We start from the raw sequence: 14601 nt of genomic DNA, 5'->3' as shown, positions 1-14601 counted from the left end.
AATCCCACTGGATTCTTTTTTCTTTTAATTATTACTACTTACTTATGTGGTACCTTTTTAGAGTAGAATGACCAGTTTTCCGAATGGAATCTGTAGTGACTCATTTCCCCTTGCCCCACCCCCAAAGGCCCTCCTTGCAAAGAGCTACTGTAGGGGGATGGGGAGGGCAGATCTGCCAGGAGGGGAGGGGGCTCTCTGTAAACCTGGTCATTCTGCCCACGGGAGGTGTCTGCACTTGGACTGTGTCAGCGCGCGAGGGATGCCGCCGCAGAGTAACAATGCCATTCCTGGAGGCAGCACTGGGCTGGTAGAGACCAGGGAGGAAGCAGCACGTCCTATGGGATTCCAGGGCAATTTAATCAGCAGCACTTGCGCACAGCAGAAGGCAAGGGCAGCGAAATAATCAAGTCCGCTCTCAGCTCCTGGTAGGTTTTCTGTTTAACCGAAGCGGGTAAAATGTGACCCGAGAGTAGGACCTCTCTGCCTCGGCCGGCACTGCTGATGCGTGGAGCTGGATGACTCTATGTCGTGGGGGCAGTGGTGGGCTCCACCCACTGCACATACCGCCTGCCCTCTGCTGTGATAAGAATGTCTCAGACGTTGCCAACTGTTCCCTGGGGGCAAAACTGCCCCCATTTGCTGGCCGATCTCAACTGGAAAAGTTAGTTAACAAGTGAGCCACTTGATTCTGAGTAATGCAAGGTCGAAAAAAACAAGAAAAGGGGTTTAAGGCCTCCTTCAGTGAAGAACGCTCTGTAAGAAAAAGACCAACAAAAGAAAAACTGGCCAAGGTCAAGAAGAGCAGTTTACCACATGTGAAAGATAAACACCCAATCAAAATATGGGAAGAAATTAAATATCAATTAGAACATAGAGGTCCATTAGCAAAAAGAGTTAAAAAATGATACCAAGGGGTTCTTAGGTATATGACAAAAGACACTCTCCGCATACTTAATTTATTTTATTTATTTTTGGCTGTGTCAGGTCTTAGTTGTGGCACGTGGGATCTTTTGTTGTGGTGCGTGGGCTTCTCTCTAGTAGTGGCGTGCAGGTTTTCACTTCTCTAGTTGTGGCACATGGGATCTTTTGTTGTGGTGCGCAGGCTTCTCTCTAGTAGTGGCGTGCGGGTTTTCTCTTCTCTAGTTGTGGCGTGCAGGCTCCAGGGCGTGTGGGCTCTGTAGTTTGCGGCACGCAGGCTCTTTAGTTGAGGCTTGCGAGCTCAGTAGTTGTGGCGCGCGGGCTTAGTTGCCCCACGGCATGTGGGATCTTAGTTCCTTCCCTGACCAGGGATCAAGCCTGCTTCCCCTGCATTGTAAGGCGGATGCTTTACCACTGACCACTGGGGAAGTCCCACTCCCCACATAGTTTAGGTGGGAGTATAAGTTGGTGAAAATCATTCTCAAATAAACATACAAACATGTATGTGAAAGCATATCATCAGTGCATTACTTGTAGCAGCCAAAAAAGAAAAAAAAAAAACAGTAATAAGCTAAATGACCTCAGCAGGGATTAATAACATTACGGTATATCCATGAAACTGACACCAGGTGGTCACTAAAAATTATTAGATAGGCCTGTATGTCACATAGAAAAGGATGTCCATCAGAGGATTGCTTTCAAGAAGAAAAAGTATTCTCATATCTGCCTAGAAAGTCATGAGGGAAAGAGAAAAAAAACGGGCTGATCTCTAGGTTGCATGATTTTAGGTCATTATTACTTTCATCTTGACATTACCTGCATTTTAAAAATTATCTTTAGCAAGAGTTCTTCTAAAAGTAGTAGTAAAAATAATACCTAGAACTCTGTAGTTGTCACCCTTCCACCCAAGCGGCCCACCCATCCCCGCCTTGCCAACTACGTGATGTCAGACCCCCACTGGACTGCAGATGTGGACGTCATGCCCAGCACTGGGCCTTTACTCACTCCAACACCTCACAACAACCCCACGAGGAGCAGATGCAATCCCATATCACAGAGCAGGGCCTGGGACTCAAGAGGAAAGACTACCCAAGCCCATGCCTTAATAAGAAGGAGTTACTGACTGCGAGGCCGAATTCTCTCCAGCCTGTGAAGAGTAGACTAAATAACAGTAGAAACTAACACAACAGAGTAAAGCAACTACACTCCAATAACCATTAAAAAAAAAAAAAAAGAGTAGACTAAATAAGCAACATCTCTGTTCATTTACAATCTACCTGCAAATCCCAACGATGGGAACAGCTTGCTCGGAACCTTGCACACAGCTCCCACAGCGGCTTTGCAGCCTCACCAACTGAGGCACTCCCTGGACAGCCTCCAAGTCAGCTCCGGGAGCAGGCCCAAAACTGCAAACCCTGCTCTAAAATCTTATCCCCCGCTTTTCCAAGAGCTGCTGAGCTCGCCCTTCAACGCCAGCCCCAGCGTCGCCAGATCCAGGGCCACCCCAAGTCCCAGGCCCTATGGAGGCAGTGCCTTTTTCTACAGAATGCTTCTTTCCCTGTTAGAATGTATCTTATCTTTATTGCTCCAGCAACGAGCATGGCAATTAAGATTCAGAACTGAGGGAAATGCTTTGAATTACCCAATTACCTTTCACCCCAAACATAACAAAAAAATTTTCTTCTAAACTAAAGGTGTTTTCATTCCTTCTCTGATCTTCTCTTAAAATCCGATGTGTATCATGCACTTTGCTAAGCTCTGGGCATACAAAACTACGACAAGGTCCCTAATTCTGAAAACCTTCAGTCGAAGGAACCAGAAGTAAACCAGAGAGGGGAGCAGGGAGGGGTCCAGGCTAGAAGCCTGGGGAGGCCCATGATGTTCCACGTCCTTGGGTGGCTTCATTACAGAGTCTGCAGTACCGTGACTTTCCAAAACAGCGAACATGCCTCTTAGGAGTACAGAAAAACATACTCCAGGGCTGAATGAAAATGACCTTTGGATTATTGACCCAATTTGGTTACTTATACCACCTCTCCCCTCTGCTGGCCTGGACAACCAAGATCTGTATGCTCTCAGAGCAGTGTTTACAGATGAGTCAGCGTTGGAGCTGGCGAGGGGTGGTGGGAAGGACAGTGGACCCGGCGCCGGAGATGAAGGTCCTGTTTTGGTTCCGTCGTGGGGCCCAGGGAAGTCACTTCACTCCATTTCCTCATCTACGAGGTGGGAACAAACGAGCTTAATTCTCTACCTAAGCTGCAGAGGCTGTGAAAGCAGTGAAAATGCAAAACGTGCTCGCCAATATTCAAATACAGAATAAACAGGTATGGCTGACCTTTGATATAAACTGTTTTCACAGTAAATCTACGTTATTGCCCAAGGGTTCAAATAAGCTCAAAGGAGACGCTGGTCAGTGACAACTACCAGGAGACAGACTGAGTTACCACAAGTAATGAGCTGGTGAAATGGGCAGACGTGTCCATTACTTTCACACACAGTCTGATTTAGCACCAGTGAACACACACAGAATCTGAAAAACCTGATGCAAAATGAATAATTTCCTGGGATCTAACATTAAAAACAACTGCCAGACAGTTCACCCTCTAAGAAAGTTGACTTAGGGGGACAAACTACTTTGGAAAGATAAGTGTAAGTAACAGGAGGGAGTTAAGGGAAATTATTCCATTGAATAGACTGCAGAAACATACAGGAAGGCAAACATGGCCCAAGGAAAAAGCTCCACTGAAATAAAAATGCTGAAAGCGGGCTGTAAAGCTCGTGCTCTGCTCTGAGGGCAACCGCTGAACAACCGAAAAAGAACAAGGAAGACCTTGCCCAATACCAGGGTTAGTGAGGGGCTCTGGGAAAGAACAGTGTGCGGTAATGTGACTCCGGAGAGCAAAGAGGGGCACGACGTCTTGATCTGAGGACCAAATACTCTCAGCCTTGACCAGAGAGGGTTAGTGTCATATTAGAAACACAGGACGCCTCCAGCATGTGGACCAGCAGCCTGCACATCCAATGTCCACAGAGGGTAGATGTGAGTCTCTTAGGGCACCCTGACAGAAACTTGAGTTTTGTTCTTCTTTGTAAATCACAGGGAAACCAAATGTCTGTACCTATTACATCTCCCGAAGCCGAAAGCGATAAAGGACGACCACTTACAGTCAGTTGCGAGATGTATCTCCACTGAGGAATCGCCTTAAGATGGGGTTTTCATGACAGAAGAGGAGGCGGCCGCCCAGCAGATGACTTTCCTGAGGCTCCCACTGTCCCACGGCTGAGCAGACCAGTCATTTCAACAGGGGCAGTGGAAACAAGAACAGAACCCTCCAGGACAACAAGGCAGAATTTCTGGTTAAAACGGTGCATGCACATAGTTAAAAAAGCATATCCAAATACTACTAGGAAAAAACCTGAGAGCACATGGTGCCAGCTGCTAGAAAGTTGGCACAGGATGAGAAGGGAACAGCATTTGAGTTTCTAGACAATTTTAGATGTCAGGACACGGTGTTCAGGGCCCACTCTTGAAGATGCTGTTAAAACAAAACCAAGAACAAACCACCTCGAGAGAACATGCATGTTCTAAGAGACCAAACATTTTATCTGGGTGAAGGGTCGATCTCACTCTTGAAACTCAAGAACACAAGAAAACAACAAGAACAATCTCCTTGAATATACTCAACTATCAAGGAATTTTCCTATAGGAAACATGAGAATTTTCCCACTACTCTGAAGAAGTCCAATAAATAACTTTACAGTGAAAGGCCCGGGGAGAACACACACAGATGCCCACAGGTCCCCGAGCAGCCGCAGAGCAGAGGCACTCAGAGTGCTGATGCCTTCACCAGGTCGCCCACAGTCTTGTCTTTCTTGAATGTAACCCGCTGGCTGGCATTTCCAACTGCTTTACGGAACAAGTCCATCTGGTAAGCCCGGGGGCGAGTGAGGCCAAAGAGCACAACATAAGAAGTGGTCAAGGTCAAGTCTTCTCCTGAAGACCAGAGAAGGGCTTCAGGCTACAAGTTCTTCAGCAGCACATCCTCCCAGTGGGTTGAGTCTCCCTCACCGTCACGCGGGGAAGAGCTCGGGAGGGCTCTCTCCGTAGCAGTACTTTGCTATGGGATCCCTATAGGTGTTCTCATGCTGCACGCTCTGTTGGCAAAAGGGAAGAGAAGAGCGCTGTGAGAGAGAGCAGGACGGCGTCCGGCAGACGCTCCCTGCAGGAGCCCGGGTGAGTCCATCTCCAAATGTCACCCAAAGGGTCCAGGGCACTTTCTGGAGCAAAGGCAGATGCTCAGCACAGAATGCCAATGAAGGGCATGAAAATGGACATAGTGTCACCACAGGACTGTTTCTTTTATGCACACTAGTGAGTTTTTTTTTTTTTTTTAACAACCTAGCTGTGACTAGGATAACTTGAGACAAAAAATTTTCCTCAAAGTATTTTAAGTCAGATTAAGATCCAATGGGTGTTTTGCACCCCGTGCTTCAAAGGAATTCAGTCCCCGGCACTGAACCCTGCAGAGATGAAGGAGATGCACTTCAAATTGCTTTCATCAAGTTTTATGTACCTAAGGGCTGGTACACAAGCCGAATCCCACAGTACCACACAAGCTTCATCTGGCCAAGCAAAGTGTGATTTAACATAGAGAATCATCCTTGGTGGCTAATTTTTCATCAATTTGTTTTCATACAAGCAACTTGAGTTTTTGGCTAGTCTAGAATTCATTAATTAGCCTAAAACCAAGGCTAAACATCTAAATTGTAAGTATTAATCCAATTTACAGACATGCAGCCAAATCTTTTCTTTCTTGGGACACTTATAAAGGCAAATCGCCAACTGGTAAATGTCTCTTTACAATGAAAATGCAAAGTCTGAAATTTTAGCATCTTCACTCAAGTTTGGAAATAACTCCTGGGTTTTATCAGTTAAAGAAAGAAAATACTTGGCCTTTTCTAACATTTCTCAGAACGAGAGTATGAATCAAAGTAAGTCATGGGTTCAGCCATCCTCCACATTTCCTTTAAAGCCCATTCAAATGGAAAGCTCTTCCAGCAAAACAAGGACATCAAGAATTTCTTCATGTTTCAAATGCTCATTATAATCCCTGAAACATTTACCCAGTGATGCTGAATGCTCTAAGAGCAGACCAGAGACATAAAGAGTGGCGTAAAACCCAAAGGCAGACTACAGAAATCTGGCAGAGGGTACAAGAGTTCCAGAGAATGACAAATGAGTCATTTATCTCAGACGGAGCCAGGACAGTCTTGCAGACACCATGGATGGAAGCCAGAGGAAGAGCGCCCGTATGACAAACACGTCTGGTGATTTTACAAAGAGAGCTCCAACAACCACCCGATCACAAAGGCTGAGAGCAGAGGATGCAGAATGATGGAAAGGCAAAGACGTTCAGACGCTTTCAGCAGCTGGTGCCGTGTTTAGTGCCCAAGAGCAAAGCATTTAATGACAACATGCTGAAAAGTACTGAGAGCTTGGCAACCTACAGATTTACCTGTGTATTTTTCAACACCCACCTGCCCCATCCCCTTGAATCCTAAAATAAACCACAACTTTGTCCCAGAATAAATTAGTACCCACTCTAAACGAGTGGTTGCTGGAAAGCCTTAAAGTTCAGTCAAAGACGGAAGAGAGAACTTCTCTCAGGAATTGGACAATTAGGACTCCACCCAGACTTAAAAATAATTTTAAGCTTCCACTTAAAATACAGACAAGCTAATCAGATAGGGAAGATGCAAGTTAGTCAGACCTTGATTTGATATAAATATTTTAGATCCCTAACTTGTATAAATCTCATGTTCACATTCTAAATACAGTTAGCCCTCCATACCACGGGTTCCGCATCCGTGGATTCGACCAACCATGGGTCAGAAGTATTTGAAAAAACTCCAAGAAGTTCCAAAAAGCAAAACATGGTATTTACATTGTATTAGTTATTGTAAGTAATCTAGAGATGATTTAAAGCACACGGGAGGATGTAAGTAGGTAATAGGCAAATATTATGCCATTTTATATGAACATTTAGGGATTTGGGGTCCTGGAACCAATCACCCTCGGATACCAAGGGATGATGTACTATCAATCCACCAAAGCTCCACACAACTTTGTTTAAATCTCTTATCCATTATAAGCCGACCAAAAGCCCCCAGTGCATATTTTCGAGTTTTCCTGCAGACCCTGACTCCCACCAGCAAATACCCCAGCTAGAGGCATCACAGTTTCTGACCTGGGATGAGGTCCTGCATTTAGCCAAACACAATTCAAAGTGATCTTCGACTGCCATGAAGAGGTTCTGGAATGCCACAGCTGCCCGGTTGAGGAAGCGCTCCAGGAGAAGTTGCTATGGAAACAAAAAGTCAGTACCTGTAATAAATTCCAAACTCAGAAGCACAAGGTAACCTTGGAAATTTCTCCTAAACTAACAGACTGCTGATACGGGGAAGAGGAGGGCAAGGAGAGAGAGAGGGGAGCTCAAGTGAGCAGGAGGGCTGATGTTTTATTCTTTACATATCTGATTAGGAATACAATGGCCCATTCTGCCAAAGAACCACTGGAGGAACTGGGAACCACCTCCTTTCCTTATAGACAAAGGCTACCTCACAGCAGCCATTTCTGACATCGACAAGGTTCCCTTCTAAGTTCTATTTCCAGAAGAATCTCACAAGAAGATTCTAATGCTCCTCGTGAAATGCAGGCGGAAAGAATAAAGGAGATGCAGCACAAGGAGCAACTCTCCCTACCTTGTTGGGCTGCAGGCAGCAGGAGACACAGTACTCATAGGCGCTACAGCAGCCATTGGACAAGCAGCCATCACAGCAGTACTGCTTTGCGCCAGGGACGTTGACGTTACAGCAGCCATTTACCAGCAAATCTTTCCTCTCACAAACGTAACCTGAAAGTCAGAGACTAACCTGAGTATAAACCCAGCAGTCCCCCCACCTGCCCACCAGGGGCGATCACGAGGCAGCAATGAAAGTCCTGCATGCAAAGAACATAAAGATGGAGGCTGGAGTCAGGGGCATCCTAAGGACCACAGAACCTGGAATCAGAGTGTCTAATCAGAGCGTGCTTCCTGCATGCGGCAGTTTACAGGAAACATGGACTCCCATTTTATAAGTAGGCTATATATATCCTAATCTACCTAAAATTACCTTTTAGTCTGCTGTCACGTATTTGATGCAATCATCACATCACCTATGCTTTCCTGTGCTAACCTATGCAAGCCAATTTTTCATCTATGTCTGGGGAAAAATGTCATTATTTTTCAAAGAAAAATCTGAAAAAAAGGAAAAACCAAGGTTTTCACTCCTGAAAGTGAGATCCTTTTAGATTTAATACAAACAAAAAACCTCTACATATACTTTTTACATTTAAATACTTACCATTTATTTAGTAGTTTGAAGGATTTTTTAAAAATAGTAGTCACACCTAACCTTTATAAACTGATTTAGGCTCCTTTTAAGTATACATTGCAGGGATTCAACTACCCCTCAGAATTAGGGAATGAGAGTACTCTAATAGCCAAGGAAGAAAAATCCTCCCAATTCCCTCCATTCGTCATCTAAACACACCCCCTCCAACCTAGTTCATTCATTCATACTCAACTTTAAGAAAAGAATCTCCTCACAAAAGCTAATTTATTGTTCATAGCTGCTAAATACACATTTCTCTATATCCTTCTGGGAGTGGGACAGAAAAATGTAAGAATAAGTCCATTAGGGACACCATGTGGCCCATGGGAAACTCCCAGGTGCAGGCCCAGGCCCATAGGTACACACAGGGGCCCACAGGTGCACACAGGTGCAAAGCAGCTGTTCCTCACATCATTCCATTCTAAATGCCCCAGCTTCTTAATCCTCAGAGAATGAGACGTCGTGAAGCATGAGGTTGTTTTCAGAAACTACTCCAGAAAACAAAGTCTGTGCAAAAGCAGGAGGCACCATTAAAATAAGAGTGGAAGGGACCAGAAGGGCCCTCACGTCACACTGGGGAAAGTGAGGCCTATGAGAACCAGATCGCTGCTGTTGTGGTTTTAACTATGCCTTTTGTCTTCTAAATTAAGACAGGATGATTTTAATGCCACATTAAATGTTTCTGGGATTCTTCCTAACTATTCTTACTCACTTTCTTCAGAAGGGTTATAAATTAAAAGTCTGAATAAGCCAGCATGTTCCTCAAAATTCTGCCCCAAATGATAAATACAGAGCATCTTATCACATGATCTGTGTCAGAAAGATGTAAAACATTACACTTGTTGAAATGATCTTTCTGCCCTTTTCTCTTTTCCATGTTATACGTGTTAGCATCTCAGGCCTTCTGCTTTTCCCCAGTACAAACTGCAAGTATCTAGCTTTGAAACCAGGCAGGTCTTTCTAACTTCTGGTGAAAGTCCATCAAGATTTTTCCTTTTGCATCAGAAATGTACTCCTGCAAACATTATTTCCAATGAGGAGTCCTGTGAGATCACAACCTCAGTGTGCTGCTACTGACTGGGAAACCAACTTCTAACCTTTGAAAAGTTTGTAACTCTGCTGGTTGTCTTACTGAATAAGGTGTCACCCTGGCAACACTCGTGGGGGTGGCATCTGCTTGCTAAAAGGCAAAAATTCCTGCAAGTTTTATTTATTACACTGCTTATCTCCTCTCCTGCATTCATGGAGGTAAAATAAAACCTATGGTTCTTGGATTTTTTTTGATTGGTTCTTGGAACTTAAGAAATCTGAGAGTCTTTGTCTCACTTGAATTAAGCAGAGGGAAATCATTCTTTTGCTAGCTATGACAAAAGAAAAGGACAAACTGTCATTCATAACTAATATTAAATATTAAAGTCAAGTCATAAGATTTCACACTTTCTCACTGAGTATCATACAAACAAAAGCCTATAAGAAAAAAGCACTGAACTCCAAGTTCAGTCCTGGTCTTAGTCCTAGGTCTGCCCCTGACTGACTAGCTGGGTCATCTTATGGAAGTAACTTTCCTTCGCTAAACTTTACTGTTAAAACAAAGCAAAACAAATGTTACTTCCAATTTAATCTGCTTTTTCAATGTGATCTTAAAAACAGAGCTGGGCACTGTTGAGTCATCAGTGCATTTTTGTGCAAAATTTTCCAGCTCCTCTAATCTAGGTGGGAGGTTTTCCTGATTCCTTCCTTCAATCCCAAATAATCTCATCTGCTCTGATTCCTTTGAGATCTTTTTGGAAAAGTTTTTTCTTTTTTAATTATTTTGCTGGGGTTGCCAACTTTAAATATAGTTATATAAAAAGCACTACAGTTTCATTTTGAAGATAGCACGTGTCTTCCTTTTGTTGGGCTTCATCAGGTATCGATGAAAATTCTAATTCAAGGTTACCTGTATCAATTTCAGTACTGTGACATTCATAACCCATTTGTTCTGAGACTCTCTAAGAGAGAGCCAATTTTACTTTTGCAGACTAACCAGATTATTGCAAACCACCAGGTGAAAAGGGACTAAACAATCTGTAAACCAATCGGGGAACTCCGACCACTGTTTGGCTAGCTGACATTAGGGAAAAGTGGTACTCTCTTGGCGTGATAATGGTATCCTGTTTATGGTTTGTAAAAGAGCCCCTGCCACCTTGGGCAGGTTCCTGAACCGCTTGGTGCCTCCATCTTCAACTACAAAGTGAAGACAGAAACACCTACACCTCACAGGACTGCTACAACAATCAAATGAGATGTTATTCAAGGAGAGCTTTTAGCGCAGTGCCCAGCATGTAGTAAGGGCTAAATTAATGCAGGCAGAGCATTACCAGGAGTCTCTCCTTGGGGGACTGGGCCAGTCTTAGAGTGCTTAGAGCTCTAGCGGCTGTCTAAGCCAAACGCCTCGCCAGCACAGGAGTCGCCTTTCTTATACACTGAAACTCTGGGAGAAGGCACCAAAACAGACAGATTGTTTTTTTTAATTGAGATATCATTGATTTACAATATTACATAAGTTTCAGGCGACAACTTAGTGATTCACAATTTTTAAAAGTTATACTCCGTTTATAGTTATCATAAAATATTGGCTATATTCCCTGTGCTGTTTGATATACCTCGGTAGCTTATATTTTATACACAGTAGTTTGCACCTCTTAATCCCCTAGCTCTATCTTGCCGCTATAAAATGAATGAAATTTTGCCATTCGCAACAACGTGGATGGATTTGGAGGGTATTACACTTAGTGCAGTAAGTCAGACAGAGGAAGACAAATACTTTGATATTGTATGATTATCACTTATACGTGGAACCTAAAAATAAAACTAGTGAATATAACAAAAAAGAAACAGACTGATGTTTTAATAGTAACAGCAAAACATTTTGGAAGTGTTTATAATTCATTTGAGATTATGCAGTCAACAAGTGCATTCATTCTCTTCCTAAATGCCAACACTATGTATATACGATTCACGTCACCAAGAAGGAAAACTGTTTATCTTGTAGAGTTCACCATCAAAATGAGAAAAAAAAAGACTGTTAAAATCTGAAAGTACTGGGGCTGGGAAGAGACTGGCAGGAAGTAGTCAAGGGGCTGACACATGATAAAATGCTAAAACCGTAATTCTAACTCTGGAGAGTGTCTCTTATCAAACCAAGCTTCTCTGATGTTGAGGGGAACCTTGAATGATGAATCAGATATAAAAGACAAAGACGTGAGAAGTGTTGGAAATGGGCAAGAGAGGGGGAAAGACAGCATATAAAATCCCTATTTAAAAACCTAGAATGGCCCAGGGACTGCAGGAGAGGAAGGGAGCCAGACTAACCAAGTTCATCCGTGATGAGGTGCTTCCCTTGAATGGAGTTCCGGCACTGGTTGCTGGGCCGACTGCTGTTGCCCAAGTTAAACTGCACTTTCCATGGGATGGGCTGATCGTGGTCTTGAACCTGGAGGAGATTCCGATCTCTCACTGCCCTCTCCTCCTACAAAGACACCATAAATGAGAAGGTTAAAGTATCACTTCTTGCATTTTCACCAATTTTTTCATAGAAACTACAGTAATAGGAAAGAAACAATATAAAACAGCTTGCACAACAGGAATCTGCACTCCCCTGGTACGAGCAAAGTCTGAGCCAAAGTCATGAAAAAAAATGCAGGGCTTCCCTGGTGGCACAGTGGTTAAGAATCCACCCACTGGGACTTCCCTGGTGGCACAGTGGTTAAGAATCCACCCACCAGGACTTCCCTGGTGGCACAGTGGTTGAGAATCTGCCTGCCAATGCAGGGGACACGGGTTCGAGCCCTGGTCCGGGAAGACCCCATATGCTGCGGAGCAACTAAGCCCATGTGCTACAACTACTGAGCCTGCACTCTAGAGCCTGTGAGCCACAACTACTGAGCCTGCATGCCATAACTACTGAAGTCCGCGCGCCTAGAGCCCGTGCTCAGCAACAAGAGAAGCCACTGCAATGAGAAGCCCGCGCACCGCAACGAAGAGTAGCTCCCGCTCGCCACAACTAGAGAAAGCCCGCGCACAGCAACGAAGACCCAACGCAGCCAAGAATAAATAAATAAATAAATTTATTTTTTTTTAATGCAAAATAAACCTGTAGGAAGAAGTAATAAATTAGGGTTATGCTTCAAAACTGGCAGACTTACATAAATGCCCCTGGACTACGTGCGCGTTATAAATGTGTACAAAAGCATTAATTTTGTCAAAAAAATTTGGAGGGAAAAAGTTTTGAACTTTTTCTGATGGCAAATCATTTAAAATATTTTTTATATTAAAACAAATACATGGGCTTCCCTGGTGGCGCAGTGGTTGAGAGTCCGCCTGCCGATGCAGGGGACAGGGGTTCGTGCCCCGGTCCGGGAAGATCCCACGTGCCGCGGAGCGGCTGGGCCCCGTGAGCCATGTCCGCTGAGCCTGCGCGTCCGGAGCCTGTGCTCCGCAACGGGAGAGGCCACAGAGGTGAGAGGCCCGCGTACCACAAAAAAAAAAAAAAAAAAAAAAAAAATACATTGTGGAATAGAATGTAAAATCTGAATACACTTTTAAAATAGAAGAGGAAACTTCAAAGAAACTTTCCAACTGTCATTTCAGACAATACCTGGACAGGTCTAGGGCACAAGGTTACTTTCATTTGCAGTGAGGAGTTTAGTGGTAAACTAAGGGGAATGCTGAATTGGGAGGTTGATTTCAGGGGCAAGAAGAAGCATGTCAACTTGCAAATTTCTTCTATGAAAAAATACTAAGTATGTGACCCTTAGAACATACCTTTCTTTATAAAAGACACCCATGCCAGCCAGCCCTTTACCTAGACATGCAAAGTGAGGAGCTGCTCTACAGGCAAGAGCTTAGATCTTTTCTCCTAGCCCCCAAGGCACCGTCGGGCTTTCCAAATTGCCTTTGTTATACTATTAAACTAAGTAAGGTGCCTGAGTGCCAAAAAACAAGCCATCCAAGAAACAGCCATCTTCTTGATTCTTCAACCTATCTATCACTGGAAAACAAAACAATGATAAGACTCCCTCCAAGAGGATTTTTATACATAATAGTTTAACCATTCTACCATTTTAATAGAGCTCTGTGGCTTTTGCCATTAAGAATGATCTGTCATGTGTCACTGTTTGAGAAAAAGGGACTAACCTTGAAAGTTGATGGCAAAGGTTACACTTTAAGACAATGGGAAAGAGCTATACAGTTACTAAGATATCTCTAGGAAAGCTATGTTGGAAGAGCTATTAATATTTAAAACATGCATATCCACATCTACTTTGGCACAGCAAACACGTTTGAGGCCTAGCCTCTGGAAAGCACAGATGTGTAAGGGTGCACTAGGATGTCTACTACAGCACCGTTTATGTGGTAGAAAAAACCTGGAACCCCAACCACAGAGAAATGAGTGAATAAACACTGGATAGCCATAGCTATTACCTAAAAATTACGTATGACTGGTGTGTATTTATCTAGAGCAGGAGTCCTTAAACCTGACTTGCACATCAGATTATGTAAGGACTTCAAATTCTGATTCCTGAGCCCAACTCCAGACTGAGTAAAAAGCTCTGTGGATGGGACCTGGGAATCAGTATTTTTAAAGCACTCGGATGATTTTAATACAGAGGGCTGCAGATCCCTGGTGGATGTCCATAGTATATTAAGGAAAAAAACAAGTTACAAAATAATGTGCATATTATCACACATTGTATTATGATAATTGTATTAATACATACATATGGGTTTGTAAGAGCTGAGATAAAGGCATGCAAAGATACTACAGACCATTAACACGGAAAGGACATAGGTGATTATTAACATTTTTCATCATCATTGGAATAGCTTCATTTTTAATTTAAAATAAAATGATAAAAAATTATTAAAAACATGATGATCATTAACAACAGGAGACACTAAATGAGGAATCTACAGGAACTCTGTACTATCCTTGAAACTCTTCTGTAAATCCATACTTAGTCCAAAATTAAAAGTTTATTTTAAAAAAATGACTGCCAGGGCTTCCCTGGTGGTGCAGTGGTTGAGAGTCCACCTGCCGATGCAGGGGACACGGGTTCGTGCCCCGGTCCGGGAAGATCCCACATGCCGCGGAGCGGCTGGGCCCGTGAGCCATGGCCGCTGAGCCTGCGCGTCCGGAGCCTGTGCTCCGCAACGGGAGAGGCCACAACAGTGAGAGGCCCGCGTACCGGAAAAAAAAAAAAAAAA

General features: G+C 43.7%; 1 protein-coding gene across 9 annotated transcripts in view; it reads right to left on the bottom strand.

Annotated features, from left to right (window-relative positions):
* The window catches only part of SPRING1 (SREBF pathway regulator in golgi 1), a 127561-nt gene that overhangs the window by 105479 nt on the left and 7481 nt on the right, over nt 1-14601 (bottom strand). For 4 of the 9 annotated variants that reach the window (XM_060119227.1, XM_060119228.1, XM_060119229.1 and 1 more), the window contains exons 2-4: nt 11707-11863; nt 7681-7832; nt 7167-7280 (exon numbers count right to left, since the gene is read on the bottom strand). In XM_060119227.1, coding sequence (XP_059975210.1) covers nt 7167-7280; nt 7681-7832; nt 11707-11863 — 423 coding nt within the window. Of the gene's footprint in view, nt 1-158; nt 5074-7166; nt 7281-7680; nt 7833-11706; nt 11864-14601 lie in introns of those variants that run through there. The other 5 variants (XR_009534541.1, XR_009534542.1, XM_060119226.1 and 2 more) reach the window with 5 other exon arrangements.

The sequence above is a fragment of the Mesoplodon densirostris genome, chromosome 15 (genome assembly GCF_025265405.1).
Source record: "Mesoplodon densirostris isolate mMesDen1 chromosome 15, mMesDen1 primary haplotype, whole genome shotgun sequence".
In the NCBI taxonomy this organism is placed as follows: domain Eukaryota; kingdom Metazoa; phylum Chordata; class Mammalia; order Artiodactyla; family Ziphiidae; genus Mesoplodon; species Mesoplodon densirostris.
The sequence above is the reverse complement of the archived record's forward strand: the minus strand, read 5'-3'. Positions and strand labels throughout refer to the sequence as shown.